At 31.2% G+C, this 25291-nt stretch overlaps 1 protein-coding gene across 1 annotated transcript in view; it reads left to right on the top strand.

The window, feature by feature from the left end:
* Positions 1–24805, top strand: part of LOC149551539 (mitogen-activated protein kinase kinase kinase 3-like) — a 73016-nt gene extending 48211 nt beyond the window's left edge. The window contains exons 7-9 of the mRNA XM_089789704.1: positions 3239–3295; positions 23965–24081; positions 24337–24805. Coding sequence (XP_089645830.1) covers positions 3239–3295; positions 23965–24081; positions 24337–24576 — 414 coding nt within the window. The 3' untranslated portion in view covers positions 24577–24805. The remainder of the gene's footprint in view (positions 1–3238; positions 3296–23964; positions 24082–24336) is intronic.
* Positions 24806–25291: the final 486 nt, after the last annotated feature.

The following is a 25291-nucleotide window of genomic DNA, read 5'->3' as shown; positions in this document are numbered from 1 at the left end:
AGAACTGGTAGATAGAAGAAACTAAGCATATTATATCCATTCTATCATTCTCATATTGCCACATTACACCCATCCATAAAATAGCATAACATCATACATAACACAACAAGAAAAGTATTCAAATCTCAATCTGATTTAATAAATGTAAGCCCTTTTTGATTAAATACCATCTAAGTTTTGTCTTCTACACCATACATCGATTATACTATGTTCAACATTACAGTCTAGGTTCAGTCTTCTAACCCATACAATGAATATACGACATTCAACATGTTACTAACTTTTAGAATAGCCACCTAAGCTAACATAGGTTTAATTTTGCACAAAGGTTTACTATTGTTTTTGGTACAGACCATGGTGTGAAACATTTTATGATGCTACAACAATTCAAACGTAGTATTCATAGGTAATCAATTAAAGGAGAGAAGTTGTCTAACCCGACACATATTATGGGTTGATAAAGAAGTTTCAGCATATACTAGGTTCAACAATTTGCTTTAGTACTTCCAAACATTGCATAAGAAGGTCAATATGTTTAACAATTCAATGGAATCACATATCCAATATACAACCAACATTAACCCAAAATTTTAGAATTTACATCTTCAGCAATACTAACCTAGCAGCTTCAATATGAGTTTCCAACTAACATAACTCATAGCCCCTAACTAAGTTTTTGTCGTCCAATGATGTTTCAAATCAGAGCCTAATGTCTCCAAAAAAAAAAAAAGTTTAAATACCAGTTCGTCCTTTATTTGATACAATTTTAAATCAGCAATTCGTAATGTACTCCTTTTTACATTCTTTAGTAATTCTAAACAAAATCAGCAGTACAACAATATATGATCCAAAGACTGCCCCTCCATAATTCATAATGAGAACTTTCATTGAAAAGAATACCTCGAGAAGTTTTTAATCAAAATTTTGGTTCTAAGAAAAACAGAGCAAAAACTTACAGTCTAAACAGTTCGTTGCCCAGTTTCTTAGCTCCGTTTCATTGGTAACTACGTTTGGATATATTTAACTGTTCCACATAATCTAGTTCAGTGGTAGCTATGGTCTTGGCCTTTAGTGGCATTCATGGTTTTTGATCTTTTAGATGGAACTTATTACCTGTTTTTGTTTTCCTATGTAAAACTTCTTGCCCATCAGTCCAATTCTACAAGTAAACTCAAACATAAATTATCTCATGACATTTAAACAAACTTCGCAACTACCTATCTTGTAAGAAAATATTACATGTTAAATGCGGCTTGCCTCATAATACATCAGTACGAAATATCAATCTCCCTTACCATAGCTTTTCTGAGAGTAATCATGGTTGGTTGGAAACGGTTTGCTAATGCAAAAAGAAAAAGTAAAACTATTAATTCACAGTGAAGAAGTAAACAGCACAGGTTTAAAACTTCTGAATTGAATCTACCTCTAATCTCGCAGCTATAAACAACATCATTTGAAAGTAACAACCATTTTCTAGAAGTCAACGACAGTTGCATTGAAATTTGCATGCATCTACTAGACAAAAGGAAATGCATCTTAGGATCAAGTTAAGAGAATAGAGGAACCTGGCAACACCACTATAGTAAATTCTTTCCTCATTTTTCCATTCAAGATTTTGCTTCCTTCCAGCCGCCGCTGCTCAAAGTGAAACTCTGTTTTGGTTTTTATTATTGGGGTTCATAAGTGACCCAATTTGTTTTAGCTTTCCGGTCCCTTCTTTCACACTCCCTTCATTTAGGTTTTCTTAAGTATAAATGTAACTTAACATCTCTTTCCTTTTTTCCTTGAAATAAGACTGTATATATATATATATATAAGAAACAATACACGTCTTGTTAACTTATTCTTTCAATCTTTTTTTTCTTGAACTAAAGTAGTAACAAAATATACTACATTAAATCTACATCTTATTCTATTAGAAACATAATACCATTAATAATTGAATGAATTAGTATTAGGTCATTAACCATATTATCATTAAACATCTTATATAATCATATAAAATTGAAATGAGACCATTTCATAACATGTAATAATTCATCATTTTCATCATTTAATCTTATCCAATAATGCATCATTATAACATTCCTATGACATCTTATCAAATTCCTTAATCATAATAAATATACATTCATCTAGAACATAAAATCTAGAATTTGAATTAATTAACTTTAATTTTTCTTTTATTAACCAACCTTCCAAACCAAGTTGACTAGGTCAAAATTGACAAGGTCGCCACACAAAAAAAAAATATATAATGAAGTCGCAAGAAGGGACGTGACAGTTCTTCACACAAGCTTGTCTCAAAATGTCCCTGGAATGCCGAGAAAAGGCCCTCAAAAGGTTTTTATTTTTATTTTCTATACTTTCAATGGTCCACAGGTTTGTCCCTAAAATGCTGGGGAAAGGGCCTGAAATTCTGAAGAAAGGTTCTGGTTCTGGCGTAATCAGAATCAGGATCAGTACGAAAACAATTTTATTCCAGTTTACAGGTAACACAGACAGAAAAAGGGATAAGTATTTAATAGTTACAATTCTTGGTAAAGAAAGAAAGTTCAGAAATAAGTTATACTTTTAGTAATGCTCTTCTTATTTTAACATGTTGCGGATTAGTAAAGAACAAGAATGGTGCTGACCATTCATCTCAGTGAATTTAAAATAAATACATGAGTGCGCATGCGAAAGTGTGACAAATATAGTAGACATGGTAACCTCAAACTTTTGCCATGCAATAACAATGTTTTATTTTTGCTCGTGAGTTTTTTCTAGTAAAAGAGTTGAAAAAATGTTAAATGTTTTTAATACAAATACTTCAAACCATGTTTGTTTATACCGTTCATATAAGTATTTTTTAAATTCTATCATCTGACTGTTTTTAGAGTTGATAATTTGCTGGTTCTTTCTGTAATTATCATTGTGTTACAAAGTTGATATTCACTTCAACTTCAGATTGACAAGATTGTTCAGTAGAATGGAAATTATTGATTTATTGTTTTTAAAATTGTTCTGCTTTCTTGTTGAATATTTTTTTGGGCTATATTTAAGAATTCAGATAAAGTTACTTGAAGGAACCTTAATAGAAATCCTGTCGCAGCATCATTTTTATTTTATTTTTACGAATAGTCCTTTTCTATTAAAAAAAATATTAAGATTACAATTCACAAAAAAGAAGTCGGAAGATACAAGATCACCCCGCGCAGCATCATTTTTAAGTATAGTTTTATTGAACTTCTTGCAGATGAATCAATCTCTGGCAAATTCATGCAAGGGCACACCACTGTACATGGCTCCAGAGGTGAGTGAAAACCTTAATCTGTTGCTTTTAGAATTACATGGTTTGAGTAATTTGTTGCCCGTTGCCTTAGTTTATAATAAGAAAATAGATACTTTTGATGATCAAAGGAAAGAAAGGGAAATGTGGATTTCAAGGATAGTATTTAATGAGGATGTTCTGAAGGTAATCTTTTCAATTTTACTCTCATAATTATTTGGAATAAATGAAGTGTTTAAAAAGGTTAGATTAACTGGCTAAAATAAAAGAAAAACTAAGCTCGCAAGATATTGTGAATGGTAGAACATTTTGTATCTCTGGAACGGGATGTGTGTTCCGTATTTTTTTAAGTTACATATTCTACACTTGCTTCCTAATATGAATATTTGTTAAGTATACTTTTTCTACATGCAAACCTGGAAGAATGTATAAATAATAATAAAAAATTAGACTTGAATTTTTTGTGGGGGGGAATATCAATCTGGAATGTGTAGAAACATTCAAATGTTGTTTGTTTAATGGATTCAAGTAGAATAGGCATATGTAAATTCTTAAAATTTTAAATGTTTCATTTGGATACACCAAATCAGAATTGGAATATGAAGTAAAATAGGAATACGTATTTCAATTTTGGTCCAAAAATGGGTTTTACAATTCCACCCAAATAGGTGTTATTGGAATACGTATTCCTATTCCACTTTTATTTATTTTAGAAAACATCAATTTTGGGTCCGTGAATTTCCCATCAAATATTGGCTGAACCAAACAGAGAACAAGAATACGTAGCCCCATTTTCTATTCCAGAATAGCTATTCATGTTCCCTTATTCCTATTCCCATAGTCAAACAGGCCCTTAAGTTACATATTCTACACTTGCTTTCTAATATGAATATTTGTTTACTTTTTCTACATGCAAACCTGGAAGAATGTATAAATAATAATTAAAAATTAGGCTTAAATTTTTTGGGGGGAATAACCAATCTGGAATGTCTAGAAACATTCAAATGATGTTTGTTTAATGGATTTGGAGTAACCTTAATGGGGAACACCAATGAGAGTATGACCTTGTTTCAAATAACCCCATTGTATTAAGGTGGCTCATATTATGTAAACATATTGTTGTCAATCTAAATGAGGATATGTTTGAGCTTGATTACATTGATAAATTTAAAAGACATGGTTCAAGATTAACACATAGTATGTTGAAGGCTTGAGCTTTTCCTAGTAGAAATTAAAAACATCTAAATGATGAATTAATGCACAACTTTAGTTCAAAAATTTTAGAAGTAAAGAAATTGTTATATGGCCATCTATATTTTTTTTGTGAGAATTACTATTGTAGTCACTAATTATTAATCTCTTGTCTTAAACAATTATTTAACCACCAAAAATTAATTCATGGCTAAAATAAAAAAAAACAGAACTACAACTTCACCAATAAAATATGAAAAGAAATAAGTAACATAAAGAACACAATATTTTTAGATAAATCATCTCTAGAAATACCCCTAAGGGAAAACCAGTTCTACAGATGAGGAAATATATTAAATTTCAAATAATTAAGAGGCAAGAAATTATGTATCTCTACTATCCTTGTGTACTTGCTAACATTGCAAGATTATTTTCTATCACTACAAACTCATTTGCTGACACTGTGAATGCTTCTCAAACTTGTGTTATCCAAATGCTCCCTAACCCTGTTTTATACTACTATTGAAAAACCAACGGCTGAGATTAAAAACAACCCAACAACCAATAAAAATATCAATTTCTAGTTGCATCTAAAAGAGGTTGATTATTTAACAAATTTTTGTCCCCATTCTAGCCAATTTATTAGGAAATTATTATTTACTAAATAATCACAAATGGACAAACATATGTCCAAGCTAAGTTAACTAACACTCCCTTTTAAATAAGAAGTTTTTTTGCATGACAACCAACTTATCCCTGAAGAAGATGATTTTTTCCTTCCCCAATGCCTTAGTTGGCATTGTTGTTACCTGCTCCTCTAAAGGTATATACTATAGCTTAATAACCCCCCATTGTACACAATATCTAGTGAAGTGATATATGATGTCTATATGTGTAGATCAATCATGAAACACTAGATTCTTAGACAACTTGAGGCAACTCTGATTTTCGTATTGTATCACAGTAGTCTCAACTCTCTGACCAAACAAGGCCACTAATAACTTCCAAAGCCATATAGCTTCACATGTTGCCATGCTATTTGCTATGTATTTTTCTTCTATTGAACTCAAAGCTATAGACTTCTACTAGCTACTAAACCAAGATACAACTCTTGATCCCAAATTGAAACAACACCTTAAAGTGCTCATTTTGTCCATTGTACTTCCTGCCCAATCTGTGTTACTATAGCCTATCAACCTAATACCTTCACCTCAAACATATTTGATTACATGCTCAATTATACCATGCAAACAACACAACACATGCTTAATCATTATCCAATATGTTCTCTTTGGTTCAACCATGAATTGACTAAGAGAGTTTACTACGAATACTATATCTAGTCTGGTGTTGACCAAACACATGACTGAACTAATCAACCACATATATAAAGTGGGATCTACATCCTTCTCCTTAGATATATTTACCTTCCTCTAATTTGTGATCATAGGTATAGACATGGCTTTGAAATCCTCCATCTCAAATTTCTTCAAGATTTCAATGCAATATTTCCCTTGACTAAGGAAAATCTCCCCATCTGTCTTCCATACCTCCATCCCTAGAAAATAGTGCATAGTTCCCAAATTCTTCATCTCAAACTTTTTTGCAATGTCCCTCTTACAATCTTCTATGAACCCTAGTGAACCTGTAATACACATGTCATCCATATAAAGAACAAGAATGAGAACCTCACCCGCAACTACCAAGTAGTAGAGGTTAGCATTTTCCTCATTCTTCACAAAGCCCATTTCTTACAAGTATGTATTGAAATGCACTCAAACCTTGCTTCAGGACCCTACTTGAATCTGTTCAAGGATCTCTTCAATATGCACACCTAGTTTTCTTTTTTGTGTACTGCAAAGCCTTTTGGTTGCTCTATGTATACCTCCTCCTTCAACTCACCATTAAGGAATTTTCTCTTGACATCTATTTGATAGATCTTACATCCGATTTGTACTGCAAATGAGATCACATCTTGTATAAAAGTATACTTGGCCATAGGAGAAGATGTCTCCTCATAGTTTAGTCCCTCCTTATGAGAGAAACCCTTTGCAATGAACCTTGCCTTATATTTCTCAATTCTACCATCTACACCATGCTTTATCTTATAGATCCAACATGATCCAACTACTTCCCTATCTATTTGTCTAGGCACTACCTCCCACAAATTATTTTGCATTATTTAAAAATATTCCTCAACCATAGCAACTCACCAAACCTAATGTTATACAAACTCTTGATAGCTTGAAGGTTCATTATCTACCCGTTAACTAATTAATGCCACATAGTCATTAAACATAGTTGGGTGTCTCTTCTTTCTAGTACTTTTCCTAGGAGCTCCCACAAACTCTTGAGTATCCCTTTGTGTCTCTTGAACCTCACAATTCCCACTGCCAATAATAGAGGATGAAATATCAACCTCTATGTCATCTTGATGCATTTTTGGTTGCACCAATTGCTCAATATTTAGATAATCTTCAGAAACTGAATGTACACCTGTACTAATACCTATACTTGAGCTTTTCTACCCTTGACTTGGTCTTGGAGCTTCTATTGGTTACTCACTCTGATCATCTACTAGAAAATTTTTGGACCTTCTAAATGTCTTGTCCTCCATGAACTTGACATCACATATGACAATAATTTTTTTAGTCCCTAGAATAAAATCCTATATGCCTTTGAGGTTTTACTATACCCAAAAAAGTAACCCCTCTCTATAGTCTGATCTAAATTGGTATGTGTATCACCTGAAATATGATAATATGCCAAACTCCAAAATATCCTGAAGTGACTAACATCTGGCTTCCTCCTTATGAAAGCTTCCTCTGGTGTTAGTTCCCTTATCACCTTATGAAGAACCCTATTCTAAATGTAAATTTGTTTACTACATGCTTCTACCTATAAGTAGTGGGGCATATCTTGGTCATGTAGAATAGCCCTTGCTACCTCCGATATAGAATGATTCTTCCTCTCAAATACTTCATTCTATCATGGATTGTAAGGAACAATCCACTCTCTCTTGATTCCTTCCCTAGCACATAACCCCTGGATGACATTTCCTTTGTACTTGCATCCATTGTCTGACAAAAGAACCTTTATGTTCCTTCCTATCAAGTTCTCCACAAGAGTCTTGAACCCTTAGAAGCGATTTAAAACCTCATCCTTGGTCTTCAAGAAGTATATCCAAGTCTTCCTAGAGAAATCATCAATAAAAGTACCATAATACTCATATCCTTTGAGAGACTTCATTGGCATAGGTCCACATACATATGAATGTACTAGATAAAGAAAACCCTCACATCTAATGTCACTCCTTGGAAAAGATGCTTTCACAAACTTCCCCAACAAACATCTCTTACATACATCATCATGCTTTGTGCTTGCATTTGAATACCTGTAACAATCTCACAAATAACTTCTTAAGTGTTCAATGATGAATATGGACCATCCTCTTATGCTATAGTTCATCAAGATCTCTAGGATTAGTTTTTCTCATGAGTGACTTAGGAGTTTCAAACTACAACCTATAAAGGTGACCACTATAACTCCAATAGTTATTCATGATTTCCAATCCTTATGCTTGATCAACACATGTGTCCCTCTAAAGAGTAAATTATACCCCTTATCCCAAAGGGAAGATATAAAAACTAGATTCATACCTAATTTTAGCACATGCAACACATCATGAAGTGGAATTATCTTTCCATTCAATCTAATGTGTGCTATAGTCAATCTATGATTTGTGTGTGTTAATATATAGTTATGTTGCATTCTTTAAAAGTGTATAATTTTTTCATTATGATGAGAGGCATTTAGATTTGTATAAAGGATAGTGGAAAATTTGTATTTACATAAAAACTATTTAACTTTCATGCATTAAAACATTTTGTGAAGAGGGTTCTAATTAAGTGGGTGACCTTGTATTCCTAGCCCTTTTTTTGTGAATATGTAACTTTATATTTAAATTAATAGAAAGGGACCAATTCATCAAAAAAAAGTGGTTAAAAAAAGTGAGGAATACATTTTATACATATCTCACAAGGATCAAATTAGTATATTACCTTATAAAAATCCACCCCATCTAAATATATTTTTCTAGATGTCATTGTTTTTTGGATTTGGTAAGTATAGCATTCAAGGTTTTTATTTTTTAATAGTAAAGAAAGAATGGATGGGTGAAATACAAACAACTTGTACTACAATAAATTATACTCAAAAGATACCCTTTCATCAAATGAGGTTAGTTCATCTTATCACATTTTCATTCTAGGCATTGCACTATAGATTTGACAATCTCCTATTTTGTAATCATAATAGTGAAGGTTCTCTTCTTCTTATTTTCCCATCTTACAAACCTGGTTCTCTTCCAAGGGTATGGGAGAGAATCTAGAGTGTAAATAAGGTCATTAAGTAGAGTTTTATATGTTGAATGCATCCAATTTTGTGTTATATATTACAACCAGGGACTTCATTCTGGAGGGTTTGATTGAAATTATGAGGTCATAATTGAGGGAAGTTATCCTACTCCAAAACAATTGAACACAGAACTTCAAATACTAAAATTATGGGGTAAAAGTACAAAGTTGTGACACCTTTTAGGATGAGTTATCAAAATGACTAAATTTGAGTGTGTGTGTGTGTGTGTGTATCAAGTTTTTTCAAACATACAATCTAGATAAATTCATTCTAGCTAAGTTATATATGGTCTCTCACTTTTCCAATGGGAATGTCTATTAAATGCATGTTTTATGCTAGTTTGTATCCAGTTACTAAAAAGAATAAAATTATTTTAGAAAAGTGGTATTTCAATAACTCTTACTATTTTTTTATGATTTTTTTAATAACATATAAACACCATATTATAGAGCTTGGAGTCAAGAATATTCTCATATATAGTTTATAGTGTTTTAATTAGTTATAGTATATTGTAATTAAAAAATTCTACAAGCATGTATTTTAATGCTCAGAATGATGTCAATTTTGAGAAAGAAAAAAAATATTAAATCATATCAATTTTTAAAAAAAATTATATGATGTTCTAGAGGAGAGAGTCCTCTTCTAGAATGTATAATTTTTCTCTTGGCTAGAATAGATTTGTTTTGAAAATGTATTGGGAGATGAAAACTATCGATTTCAGGTGAGTTGAAGTTTGAATCATTATAAAAGAGAAAAAATATAGGTCTAAAGCATATTTTTATTTTTGATTGTTCTAGCTATATATGTTATCTATAACATAGTCTAAGATCAAAGGGAAATCAGTTTATTTCCATATAGTTTTGTGGTGGGAACTAAACCCCTAATTTTCAGCATTTTTTAGCAGCTAAAAAATTATCTATAAAAATTAAGAAAATATATCAATTCTTATTCCAAAAAAATTTAAAATTTAAAATCCTAAACTTCATCCATATCTATACATTTCATTAGTTTATTTCATTTTCAAATTTAAAATAATAATACCAATTAGATGTCATTGAAGGTGAACAATTATACTTTTGTTAGACTTTTCCTTTACAAAAGGGTGACAAAGGTTTGTGCTTTTACCCTATGGCAATTTTACACTAAACAACACAAAGGTTCCTCAACAAATTCTACAAACAAGAATGTTCCATGAGAGCTAACTTCGGGATTTATATATAGTTTTTATAGGAGAAAAGATTATTGTTTGAATTAAGTTTCCACACTCTCATTTGTCAAAACAAATTCTTCAATTTCTTTTAACCTTCTGCAAACCTTTTGTCTGTTACACTTAGCAGTAGTTGAATAATGCCTTACAAAAATTTAAAACATTTTCTAGATTTATTTTTCTTAAATTATTTTTCAATAGATTATTTTAAATAATGAGTGCTTGTATCTAATTTTCTTAAATAGCATTTTTCTTGTCATAAGAGAGGTTCTAATAAATATGAAAATAATTTAACGTTGAAATAGTATTAAATTAATATCTAAAACATATCAAACAACAAAAATGTTTCATTCATTTATTATTAATATTATAATAATTATTTTGATATAAAAAAATGAAGAATGTTATGGAAATGAGAGAGATAGAGGGGGAAAGTATGAATGAAAGATGTAAAGAGATAGAGATATATTGTGATAGAGAGATAACAAGATCAAGATAGAGAGAGATTATAGAAGAGATATGGATATTAGACATTTAAAGGTCTAGAAAGGATGTGATTAAAAGAGATGGATGGATAAAGAGAGAGATGTGAATAGAGGAAGAAGGGGAAGATAAAGCTAGAGATTATTATGAAGTGATAAGATGTGTGTATGAGAGAGAGAGAGAGAGAGAGAGAGAGAGAGAGAGAGAGAGAGAGAGAGAGAGAGAGAGATGAAGAAAGAGACAAATAGCCAAATTACTTCCAACAACTTTATGGCGTATCCATTGCACACTAAGGTAAGATTGCTAGTTATGTATAGAAATGTTGAGATACATTGATAGAGAGATAAAGAGACAGAAAGAGGATGAGAGAGAGTGATTAACAAAGAGACAAATAATAAAATGACTTCCAATAACTTTATCGTATACCCATTGCATATTAAGGTATGATTTCTACTATTTAACACCATTGGTGTTTCTTTATATGAGATGCAAGAGCCAAGTTTTCAATTTGATGATCCAAAACCAAGCAAATGCCTCTACTACCATTAAGGTCATTTTGACTGTTGGATATTTTTTAGCTGTTCTTTCATCCTTTAACTAAAGAATACCCAAGCCATAATAACTCATTCTTCTCGAAAATAGAATCATGTCACTTTCTATGCAGTTGCACCCTAAAGACTAAAGACACAATACTCTAAGTAGTATACATGGAATTTTTGGTTGTGAAATCAATTTTGTCCTTTGAAATCTCATCTACCATAGAAAATAAGCATTCTTAGATTAGATAAAAATGAATGCGATAATAGAGAAAAAATATTAGTTCCTATCGGTAGGAAGGAATACTTATGGAAACAATAAAAAACTTTTGTCCACTAATTAAATTAAAGAGCTTTTTAAGCTTGTAAACTTTTTCTAAAATATAAAATTCAAATGTATTTATTAATTTTAATTTTAATTTTAAAAACTTTTTGTAAAATCTTATTGGTCATTCTGGAAAATTGCAATGAGAAAAATGATTTTTTGAAACTAAAAGCTAAATATGCCAAGTGTACCAATATCCATTAATTCACTCTCTCTCGCAATCATTATTGTATTTGTTGTAGCCAATATACTATTGGAGGTAGTGATTAATCATTTTTATTTCAACCAATGACATCTATGTATATTTATTTTGGTTGTTGATTTTTTATTTTTGTAATATATATATATATATATATATATATAATTTTTAATTTCTAAAATCAATGAAATTATTTTATTTCAATTTGATTAGCTTAGATATTTCGGGTGTTATAGGGGTAGATTTTTAGGAAGCACTTGTTAGAGTAATAAAACATTTTCTTGTTAATTAAATCATAATGGTTTAATTATTAAGTCACTTATTATTTCTACTTTACTTAAGCTAAATTTTAGACATATAATAATTAATTCTTTTATTAATTATTTTCATGCAACCTAAGTTTTACCTTTTTAGGGTTTTGATCTCTTTTTATAAGAATTGATCTCTTTGTAATTTATTAGTTCACTTTTGACTATAGCAATCTCTTTTTTGCTCATCAAGAATGTCTCATCTATGGATCTAGGAATTGTAGCCTCCATAGCTTTTGCTCCTCTCTTTTTGTAACATGTGTTTGCACATAAGTGATTGTTGGGAGTTATGGGGTTGATATTTCATCAACTTCAACATGGTATCAAAGCTCTAAAACTTCATGCCCCTATTTTTTTAATGCAATGTTTGGCTTGGCTTTTAGATCTATATTTTTTCTTTTAGAGGGTTTCATTTTTCATAGGTATTTTGTATTGAATATGGGGGGTTCACTAATTTATGGGTCATTTTGAGCCCAAATAGACATCATCATTTAGCTTAGAACACCCCAAAACCCTATTTTCATTTACAATTTGTCCAATATGGACATAGTTGAAATTTGAGGCAAAAATATATTGCTCCCAAATTTGACACATTTCTTGAGGTAGCAATTTAATGATTTTTAACATGAAAATTGAAATTTTTTTGACATGAAAATTGAGATTTTTTGACATGCCCATTGGGATTTATGGCACTCAAATCAAGATTTTTTTCTCAAAATTTGAGATTTTTTGGCGCAAAAAGAAAGTTTTTTTGCCTCACAAATCACAATTTTATGGCATGCAAATTGAGATTTATTGGCATGTAAATCAAGATTTATTAATATAAAAAAATTAAAATTGCATGCTTCCCAAGGTAATTTCTAGTACTAGTGAGCATGCTTTCTGAGGTATTTAGCCACAACTTGTTGACCTGGACTCCATTTTTCACAAATAAGATATTGTCAAAAAGCTAGTTTTGAGCCCATTCTAATGGTGCATGTTATTTTTAGTTTTATTATTTTTTGATAATTTTTTTGTCTTTCAAAGTTAGGAGTTCTATTTTGCACTCCAGGAGACATATCTTGAGAGATCTTATTTTCAAGATCCTGCTTAAAGCACACCCCATTTAGTTTTTTGTTTTTTTTTGTATTTTGATGGATATCTTGGTTATTTTAGGTCAGGAGATCAATTTTGTTATGTCAGATGATTTTTCATGGGTTGTACTATCTCTTGTTTCAGCCTAATGACTTCTTTGATCTTTGTTGACATCCTGTTGTAGTATTTTTTCAAATGCACTCAGATAAAGTGTCACTCTATCACATTTCAAGATCTTGCACATCTTTGTGTTTTGTTGTACTCACACTACATTATAAATTGCGTTGGGGCATTTCATGTTGCTCATTTTTGCCATCTTCCTTTGTCAAGTGAGTATTCCTTTCATGACATTAGCCTCATGATGTGTCGATGACATGTGCCATTATAGGTTTTTGTACTTCTTTTGCACTCTTGATGTTCATGGTTCTTCTTTTTGCATGAGATATTACATTTAGTTTCATTGTTCATGTCTTATCGCTCAACATTAGAGGAGGGTTATGTTGGATCTATTTCTTTCTTTGTTCTATGGAGTGAGCTATGTATTCAATATTTGATCCTATGTATAAGGTGATTGCAGTGGATGGATACCTATGCATTTTAGTTAGATAGATTATTTACCATATAGACATTTGTTCCTTCCTATTTTTGGAGGCTATGAAGATACCTTCCATCTTTGATTGATCATCTCTTCAAACTTAGTATTCTCTACCTGGTCATGTTCTATATAGTGGAGGTTATTCAGATCAATAGTTTGATAGTGTTTGTAGCTTCATGCTTTAGTGGTGTTCTTCATGATCATCTTTTGTTCCTATCTTCTAGGACATTCCTTAGTTTGGAGGCTTCTTCAATCCTTCACTATTTATTTTAGAATTATTTCCATCTCTTTTTGGAGTAGGGTTTTTCCCATGTAATTTTTTCCATTTCTCCTCTTTTCAGAGATCTAGTTGTGCTTGGGTACCTCATCAGCTTTGTTGCTGAGACCCAATTTTTTTTTTCAGTAGTAGTTTCTAAGTTTTTAGCTACTCCCTAAGTTTATATTAAGGAGGATGTTGAGTAATAAATCATTTTATTATTAATGAAATCATATAATGATCAATTCTTTTATTAATTATTATCATGCAATCTAGGTTTTACCCTGTTAGCGTTTTGATCTCCTTTTATAAGGATTGATCTATTTGTAATTTATTAATTCACTTTTAATTGTAGTAATCTCTTTTCTTCTAATCAAGAATGTCTCATCTATTGATCTAGGAATTCCATCCTCCATAGTTTTTACTCCTCTCTTTCTGTGACAGGTATTTACATGCAGGGGATTCTTGGGAGTTATGGGGTTGATTTAAATAATCAACTTCAACAACATTATCTTGATATTCTCCGATGCACATATATTAAACATATTATATATTTTTATAAGACATTTTTAATTTTAATAATAAAAGCCAAATATTAATACAATAAATATAATTAGGCTATAGTTTGTGAGGCAATATTCTTGGATGCGAACATATTAAATATATGTAAAGTTTTTTTTTCAATTTTTAAAAGATAAAATTAAATATTAATACAATAAATATAATTATAGTACCATTATATTTATATAGTAAAGTAGAAATTATATTTTTATATTAAACATTTCTTATATTAAAAATATGTTATTTTGAAAATATTTAAATATGAAATAATTTTAAAACATAGATTGATAAAAAATTTAATCCTTATAATTTCAAAAAAAAATTATAATTTTTTTTAAAATACTAATTAATCTATCTATGTTAAATATTATTATTAGTTTACTTAATTAAAATATGTTAAATATTATCATTACTTTGGTTAATTTTATAATAATAATTTAATTTATTGTATTGCTATGGTTAACTAAACTATTATAGCTTACGATAAATATGAGCCATGATGTGACAATTGTCTCACATGTAATCCTTTCACTTATATGACAAATAAATGGTATGTAATTCTCTATACTATGAGATCTGACAATTAAAAATTATTTAATTCTATATAACATTGTTTGATGACTCTCCACTATTATAACTATTATATATTTTAACCTTTTTTTTGGCTAGAACTATAAATGCTAATTAAAATAATGTAAGTGAAATTTTTATTCACCAAATTTAATTAAGAAGCAAATAAGTTTTTAGTTTTCAAAATAATTGATTTATAACTTTTCATATTATAACATTGATATTAATAAAATAATAATAAATGTATTAATAGTTAATTATAAGTTTTTTGTCAATAGTTAAATATGATTAAATTTTTTTTTAATAGATCATTGTACTTCAATATATAATTTATTATTTAGAAATTTAAAGTATATATATATATATGGAATTTGAAAAATAAGATCATATTAATTTTTTTAAAATATTTTATATTTTAATTTTAATATTATTTAGTAATTTTAAAGCATATATTATATGAAATTTAGATAACATTATTATTTAACTTTTAAAAATATATAGTAAGCTTAAATCTTTTAGTAAGTATAATTATGATTGAAATCAAAGCACAGTGAGATCAAGAAGAACATGAATTCTAAGAAGGATGAGTTGGCCATGTTGGCTTAGATTCAAGAAAATAAGAGGGTCACTTGGATGGAGGGTGAGAAGGGCTAGACTACTTGGGTCGATGCCCTTGATGGTTGTGTCCAATAACCTGTTGTCTTTGCCCTTCTATATTTTTGCTTATGTGCTATGAGTACTTCTTGTTATATACTTGAAACCTATATCTTTTGTACTCCTTTTGGAAGGCATTGTCTTCAATCTTTTAAATTTTGGTAGATTATATCTACCTTTTGAAAGTATTATATCTACTATATAAAAAAATCACATTGCTATTATTGAATGTTTAATATATTTGGTACTATTAAAGTAATAATTTCAAAACTCAAATTTTTAATAGCTATTGCATTGTTGTTGTAAGTCAAAATGATTATGTTATCATGATCATTATTTTTCTCTCAGATTTATTGATCTTTGGTCACTTTTTAAATGACCTTTACATTGAAATTATTTCTTAGTTGGTCTAATTCTTCGTTATCATTATAGAAAGTTTAAATTTGTTTAGTTTAATGTCAATATTTATAAATTATAATATAATAACATTCATTTTACCATTAACTGTACAACTTCACTCAACTCCTATCCCACAATCCACCACACTCAAGAAAGGAACTTTAGCCATTACACTCCTTGTTTTTAACTCTTTCCATGTAATTCTAAGTACTAACTTTTGTATCCCATAAAATCATCATGTCATTTGTGGTACATTACATTGCATTTATGGTAATAATCAATAGTTTAGGCTAATAATAATAATTTTTATGGATAAAATTTATTCCCTCCAGCTTCCGTTTGGGCGATGACAATTTCCTCTATACGCTCAGATAAAACTAGGCTGAAACTTCATTAATCCATATAAACGAAGGTAAAATTTTGGCTTGAGCAATTATTAGGTTTCATGTTTGAAGAAACTTGCACGTTCAATATGTTCCTCATAGCCATTTCTACGCTCGCCCAGCCATCTTTTGGAATAAGCAATCTCAAAATATATGACGTTTACTTGAATTTTTATGGCCCAGACAACAAATGCCAATGGTTCAGCAGTCGACTGTGTTGTGCTACTGATGGATCCAGCATTTTCAGCTACCTAGAAAGAAACTTTACAGATGATGACCCTTCTTATCAACACATACGAGATAGTAGGATCTGTATTCATGTTTTTTTCTTAACATTTCTGTAGTTGCAATCCTTTCTGAATGAAGTGAGTTTTATAGTTAAGCATCAAAATTGTTCCCCTATTTTATGATATTGTTTCTTCAGATATTTGACACCAAAATATTTTTATAGCTACTCAATATTTTGATCAAGAGCTAACCAGTGCAGTAGAAAAGTTTTCCTGTACATGTGGTTGGTTGGGAGATCAATATAAACTCAAAGAATCCACCTATATGAGGTCATGGTTCTTCAAAGAGATTATTTACCAACGATGTTGTGAGGGACATATAAAGTTCATTTCAATACTCTCAAATGCTTTGGTTTAGACCATGGGATTTAAACATTACACACAGATTTGGTTCTTAAGCTAAATTTGTTAAATAATCAAAGTTGACTTATTTTTTCAAATTTTAATTTTCCCATTAGTGTGTGATGTTTAAGGGTGACCGATTTATATTGGTGCATACTGTTGAAATATTTAATGCGTAGTAGGTTTGCCCCTAGAGCCAAACATCCACCTACTACTATGAGGACCTATAGAATGGTCAGAAGCATTAATGCTGGTTGGAGAGTTTGAATTTGAATTGAGAGGGAAAACATTTTGAAGAGAGACAAAAAGGCATGTATTAGATTTATTCAATGAGATCAAAGAGAGTAGAGCAGAGAAGGAAGTTGATCACCAGATCAAGTCAGAGGTCAGAAGATAGAAGGAAGTTTGTTCTTGTGTCTACAGTTGCACATGTTTCCTCTTGTCATTTTGTAAGTTCGTTATTTTTGGATTTGTCCTGTGAAGTAGTGATTGCTCTAGGCATTGTTGTATGTAGCCATTAGAGCTGCAAGTTTAAAGTTTTAGGTTTTATTAGTTTGAAGATTTTAGGGTTTTTTGTTTGAAGCTGAATGCTCCCAAATTTTGTAATAGTTTTATCATATTTGAATCTAAAGCAAGCAAGCAAGTAGGAAAACATATCTTCTTGTCGTCACTCTTCTTCTATTCATCATTGCATGTTATTTTGTATTTGTAAAGTTCATATCTGAAAGCTTCATACTTTGGCTCTCTAGTTTTAATGGTGGAAAAATTTAGGTTATAAGTTCAGTTTACAACCCACTCGATTTGGTCTTTATCAAGTCCTTTTCATTTTCTTTCGCCAAGTTCTCTTTGCAGTTATTACCAAGTTCACTCAGCATCCTCTTCTATTGAGCACCACTTTGTAGTGGCTACCGAGCTCACTTGACATTGCTTGCTACCAAGCTCACTCAACATATACTTGTGCCAAGTTTCCCTTTGTGTGCCGAGTTCAATTGGCTTCCTCTTGTGCCAGGCTTACTTAGCACCCTCCTGTCACTTGGAATCCTTTGGTGCCGACTAAAACTGTCACTCGACATTAGTTGTTGCTCAGTAAAATTTTTAGGGTTGTGATTAATTTTTCACATGGTAGAGCATATGTAGCAGATTACTAAACATAGAAAATTGTCAAAAGAAGAAAACCACCCTAGAAAAATTTGTTTCCAAGAGTTTTTCCTACACTTACATGAATTTAAAGTGTATTATTTTTGTAATGGGTGTGGGAGAAAGATGCCAACAACAAAATGAGCTAGAAAGTTTCAAACCCATTTATTGCAAGATGTTCCTCGATTGAGTTTTCAATTCACATGTGAAGTAGATCACATTGATCAAGGTAAGCATGAGTGACTTATTGTAATGATCCCATCTTTTAGCTCTTACGTTCTCCAAAGTCTAAGTGGAGAATAAGAAGAAATTAAATTAATTTCTTATAAAGTCATTCAATTAAAGATTAAAAGGTGACTTTGTATTTATTTAATTAAATTATTAATTACAAGGAGTAGCTTCTAAGGTATGTATTAATTATTAGAAGGATGGAAGCCTCTCGTGATTTAATTAATTATTGCCAGGGAGGAATTTTTGGGGTATACATTAATTATTAGAAGGAGAAGCTTCTAGCTCTTGCATTTAATTAATGTTTAGTTCCTTCCAAAAGGATGAAGAAAATGATAAATAGGGCTGAAATTCATATTGTTGATCATCAGATGGTTATGACTTGCATTTGATAAGAGCTTGGATGTCTGAATCACACTCCCTTCTTTTGGCAATAGAGGATGTTCATTCTTTGTTGTAACATTCTAGACATCATTCCCTTAGGGTTTGGCCTTTGGAATACATCTCTTTGTAATTGATTGTAGCATTCTCAACATTAATATAATTTCAGCCTTGGTTCAGCTTTTGGGCATTCCTGGGTGTCCATTACAGTGGTATCAGAGCTATAAGTCATGTCATCCTGTAGAGATCTTCAACATTTATGTTTGAGCATGCAACAAGGGCTTTATAATTTTCACAATACCAGAGCAAGACAAAGTAGGAGTTCAGACTCGCTTAATGAACGGGATAGTTTGTTTGTGTAGAGCGACATACAATCTAGTCATACAGACACAGAGGAGATATTCTTTGAACAAGACAGCAACATGGGTGATTGAGATGATAGAAATACCAGTTCTAACCAAGAAAATGTAATATTCAGGTTACTAGGTACATTAGAGGAGGGGCAATGAATGCAACAGGAGCAAAATAGGTGAACAGATCATGATGTTGTAGCTAAGGGCTAGAATGATCATGATGTTAGTAGAATTACCACCATTAGATGAGGAGGGAAAGCTTATATTAATTCCTGAGGCTATTCTAGATACTAGGGAAAGGACTCTATGAAGCAGGTTGATTAAAGAATATTTAGTCAAATGGAAATATCTGCCAGAGGAAGATGCTACTTGGGAGAGTGAGCAGGTGCTATAGCAAACAGGACTAAGATTTCTTGAGGGCAAGCAATTTCAAGGAGGGCGGACTTGTAATGATCTCATCTTTTAGCTCTCACATTCTCCAAAGTCTAAGTGGAGAATAAGAAGAAATTAAATTAATTTCTTATAAAGTCATTCAATTAAAGATTAAAAGGTGACTTTGTATTTAATCAATTAAATTATTAATTATAAGGGAGTAGCTTCTAAGGTATGTATTAATTATTGGAAGGATGAAAGCCTCTCGTGATTTAATTAATTATTGCCAGGGAGGAATTTCTATGGTATGCATTAATTATTGGAAGAAGAAGCTTCTAGCTCTTGCAATTAATTAATGTTTAGTTTCTACCAGAAGGATGAAGAAAAGGATAAATAGGGCTAAAAGTCATATTGCTGATCATCGGATGATTATGACTTGCATTTGATAAGAGCTTGGATGTGTGAATCACACTCCCTTCTTTCAGCAACAGAGGACGTTCATTCTCTGTTGTAACATTCTAGATGTCATTCCCTTAGGGTTTGGCCTTTGGAATACATCTCTTTGTAATTGATTGCAACATTCTCAGCATTAATATAATTTCAGCCTTGGTTCAGCTTTTGGGCATTCTTGGGTGTCCATTACACTCATGGTAAAAGAGTTCAGCTCCTAGTGGATGGTATTTTTTGCTTATTTCATCTCAGAATCAACAAATTTTAAAATTGGCAAGCATTGATGAAATTTATGGACATGACACTTCCTCAAGTACATGCCTTATAGTTATTTAAATTCCACACCTTCTATGATTCCCACTATCCAGATCTAGAGCTACAAACACTAAGCATCAATATTGTCAATGCTTGGTGAGGGTCATCCTCTTGCACTACAACTTCTTGGCAAAAACCTTCTAGGTGAAGATGATAGAAATGTTTGGAAAGACATGGAAAAGAAACAAAGGGATGATCCTTATATATAAAATAATCTATAAGCCTCCTACAATACCATTGATGCACATGAAATATTTAAATATTTCTAGACATTGCTTTTTTTTTTGTAGTACAAAACAAAGACATTGCTATGACATTTTGGGCAGATCTGAAATGGCAGTGGCATGTGCCTCTTGCACATCTCTTTGAAAATTCCTTAGTGAACATGGGGCCTAGTGATTAACTATTGTTGCATCGTTGTCTTAGAGATTTGGAAGCAATTGTTTCAAATGAAATGTTTACCAAACCTCATAAACGAATGACACTGTCTATGGTGCAACTTATATGCACCTCATTTGAGTGTATTTCACTTGTATATAAAAGACTTAAGACTATTTAACACTATTATGAGTGCATATAAGTTGCACAATAGCCACTACCTAAATGCACAAGACTATGCAATGAGGATAATGTGTACCATGTGCTACACTGACCCTAGGCATGCCTTTGACTCGATTGGAAAGACTAGAATTTCATTCACCATTCAAATTTTATATGATTATCACCCACCATTAGCAGGCTGAAAAGTGAATTTAAAGAGTATCAATTGACATTAACAATATTGGTGGTAGATTTCCTTGTGATGCTTTGTACATATAGAACTTCCATAAATAAAATATGCACATGTATTCAAGATAGACTATATATTGAATAATAAAAAAAGAAAATAATGTCTTATGGACACTACCAAATGGAAATAGATATATTTTTAAAAATATATAACCACCCATTTTACAAAATTTTACTATAGATGTAAATGTTGAACATCTCTCTCTCCCCCCCCATAAGACAATGACATGTGAAAAAAACAATGATCTCTCAATCTTTTACATTTTCAAGTTTATTTAAAAATTTATATAAAGGAAAACTCACATTGATCCAAATTATAGAATATTCACACATATAGTAATTTCATGACATAAACATATATGCATAAAATTTATTAAATGAAATCATAAATACACTTTCACATATTTCATTACATAACATACCTCTATAAAATTTATTATATTTAATCATAAATGTACTTTCACATATTAACTTAAAAATATATTCAAAATACTTATTATTTTATTAACAACCGTATACTTCATTTATTTATATTCATTAATAATCAAAGAAAATTATACACATATATACAAATTATATAATTAAAAGTACAAATTTTACTCCCCTTTACCTTTTTGCTAAAACCTATTTTCTAGTTCACATTATTTATCGACAACTATAGTATTTTATTCTCTAGAAGCTTAATGGAAGAATACTTTTTAAAAGACAATATCAAAATATGTGTAAATTAGACATAAGAAACTCATATCATCTGATTGTTTGTGAGATTGGTGGGATGTAAGAAACTTTCTAGTGTACTAGGAGAAGAGATTGTCCAATAACTATGATAGTTTTATCATAGATACCTCTCAATTATTGCTCTTAAAAGAGCCCCCAATAATGAAAACAAGTATAAAAATAGTCTGTCACAAATGTATGAATAGTCGCTAATTTGTTTAGCTTTTCCAGTTCGTGATTGACCGATTTGTGCATCACTATTGACACATTTCATAAAAATTATTGGGGCATTTAACCATAAATACTGGTGTTTTTTAAGCGAGTGACTATTGAAGCATGAACATAGCAGGTATTGGTTGAGCATTTTCAAACTGTATTTTTTGGCCAGTTTGAAATTTACAATCTCTATAGAAAGATTTGTGAACACCCAAAAGTCAAAACCTTAACTTTAAGCTCTTCACTCTCCTACGAAGTTACACCAAAAAATCGACAAAATTCAAATTATGATTTAGGATTTCTAGGTGCATGAAGTTATCTTGGGTGACTACTGGGTCTTTTCCCCTACTTGAAAGCTACTAGATGGGTCTTAAGTCTTTGGAGAGCATTTTCATTGCAAGACAAGTGTCACTTCACATCAATTACTTTCCTTCTATGACACCATCAAGGTAGGCCCAACAAAAGAGTTCTCTCCACCTATCCTTCACATTCTTTGTCATTTCTTTCACTAAGATAAATAGTTTAGGGTTTTTCTAACTCTATCATGTTTGAAATTATAGAAGTATTTTTTTTAATGAATAGTTGATCTCTGGCCTTGGGCCGTATGAACTCGCAAGGTGATCTTGTTTCCCCCAACCCCTTTTTTGTGAATATGTAACTTTATTGTATTATTTTAATATAAGGAAGGGACTATTCATCAATTTTTATTTTTTATAGAAGTATTCATCTCCTTTGCTTGGCTACCTTAGTAGTAGTGGAGTACTCTCTTTGGCAGTGGCTATACAGTTACACTTGTTTTTCTAAAGCCATGGAAATGTGTTTACACAATAATCAAAATTAATGACTTGATAGTCATGAGTCATTCTTTGACTTTAAAAACCAATCAATAATATGATGTCATGTCAGTACACTACCAAAACATGGATTAATGTACAAATACCAATCACTTTTCCTTGGGCCTTTTTACACCTTGAAGAAATGTATTGATAAGACATTATATTTGATAAAAATGAGAATTGTCAAGTAAATTGTTATAAAGAAATAAGAATTAATATGAAGATGTAGAGATTTAAAGGTGTCGGATAGAGGTCATGGGATAGATGGATGGTTAGAGAGAGGGAGATGTTTCTTGATGGACAAACAATAAGTGTGTATATGTATGTGTGTGAGCATGTAGACATAGAAAGTGATATAGTGTGAAAGTGGTAGAAATGGGGAGATATATTGGAATAGATAGGAATAGTGAAACAAAAAGATAGAGGAAACATGCAATATTAGGAGGAAATATGGAGAAGTTGAGATTATAAGGTATAAAGAGAAGGTGATGGTATGAGATAATTGGATAGAGAGGGGGAAATGTTTTTACAAATGGAGAGAGGAGAGGAAAGACAAAGATAGAGATAAAGAGAAAGGGTGTCAAATACAAAATTGATCTTCCATAACTCTATGACACACGCATTGAACACTAAAGTGTGATCACTAATTGTATCATCCTTTACTCTAGCTATGTTAGTTTCATAAACAATGCAGACAAGAACACACGTTCTGGTATCCCTCAAGTGATGATGTGTATATCATGTTATGCTACAATGATTTGAACACTGAACTGTTATAAATAAATAAAAAGGGTCTTACTCGTAGCGTACAACTTACTTTTCATTGAGAGAAATTCTGCTAAGTGCAGCAGCTGAGTTTAGGAGGGGCATAGCTCAAGACATTTGGCCAAGTGACATCATCTGTAGAAATTGTTTTGTGCTATATTGAGTTCTAGTCATATTCTTGTTATTGGTCATCGAGGGTGGGCTGGAATATTGTATGATCTACAGATCACCTCCTTGTCACGTACTTCGTTTACTTGAATTTCACTTGTTCCGCATCTACATCTCAATTTTGTTGTGTTTTGTCTCTACTAAAAATTGACCGCACTTGCTCTTTATTTTGAATGGCAGATGATAACATTATCAAAGGAAGAACGAAAATATGGCAAAGAAGTTGACATCTGGAGTTTAGGGTGCACTCTTATTGAGATGGCCGGGGGAAAGCCTCCATGGAGTGATTTGGAGGGGGTGAGCAAACATCTTAGATTCTGAATTTCTCCGCATATGTATTTTTAGTATTTTAATGATTTTTATTTTTTTGTATAACAGTTGCCTGATCTTGTTTTCTGCTAGTATATACACAGGCTTTGACAACATCTATGGTTCTACCTAACAGTGGAGTGTCTTGGCTTTTAGCTATTGTTTTCAATTGAGTGTTACAATATTTCAATTAAAAGATATTACATGTACGTGCGTTCTAACAAGATTGCTTTTTTCTTTCAGTTTAGTTTTTTGTTCAAGTTGAAACGAGGGGAATTGCCTCCTATTCCAGATCATTTGAGCGAAGAAGCAAAGAACTTCCTCGGAATGTGCCTTAGAGTGAAACCAGAAGAGAGAGCGATTGTTTCAGAGCTACTGCAACATCCATTTGTTACCAATGCGCCAGCAGTTGCACCACTTTTCACTCATCACTCAGAGCTGCTGCAGCATTTATCTGTTACCAATGCTCCAGCAGTTGCATAAGTTTTTATTCAACCCAGAAAATAAAAAATTCATCTCTCTATTGCAGGATAATTGAGATATTTATTTTACAGTGACAAATTTACGCTTTTATATTCATAGAATTTATTTGGTCATCGTGTCTATTCAATCACCATTCAAATATGAAATTAAATTGATCTATATTATATGCCCATGAACTTCAAGATCTCTATAATTGCATTTTCAAATAAATAATTAAAAGATTTTTGTACATCTTGGACTTATGGGTTTGGTAGATGTTTTGGGCATACATACTCTTTGGCTTTTCTGTTTTTAAGATGTCTTGGGCATGCATATTTAAGCTGAGGTCTCATGGGACTTCCCTAAAAATAGAGTTGTGGTTGGTGACAATATTTAAAGACGACTAGTTTCATAAGTTATATAGTGTTACAGCTTAAAGATTTCAGTTCTAAATTAAAGAAAATGGGGAGATTTTAAATTTTAAATATATAAATAAAATTAAACACTTTGTTTTCTTTCTAAAAAAAATTTAAGTGAAAAAAAAGAGATTATTGACATGTCGCACCTTTTTTCCCTAAGAGATGCCTTAGAAGTGGGGGGCTCCTAATTCGGAGGAAAAGATTTCAAATAATCTTCTACCCTCCAAAACAAATTCTCAAGAACCTCCCTTCCTAAAAAATAGAGCCCAAGCCCACCTCATAAGATCTCTGCCTTTTTTGACCTTTTGTATTGTTGA

Source organism: Cupressus sempervirens, chromosome 6 (genome assembly GCF_028749045.1).
Source record: "Cupressus sempervirens isolate cs-2001-9-10 chromosome 6, ASM2874904v1, whole genome shotgun sequence".
Classification (NCBI taxonomy): Eukaryota; Viridiplantae; Streptophyta; class Pinopsida; order Cupressales; family Cupressaceae; genus Cupressus; species Cupressus sempervirens.
This window is presented reverse-complemented; position numbering and strand designations above follow the sequence as displayed.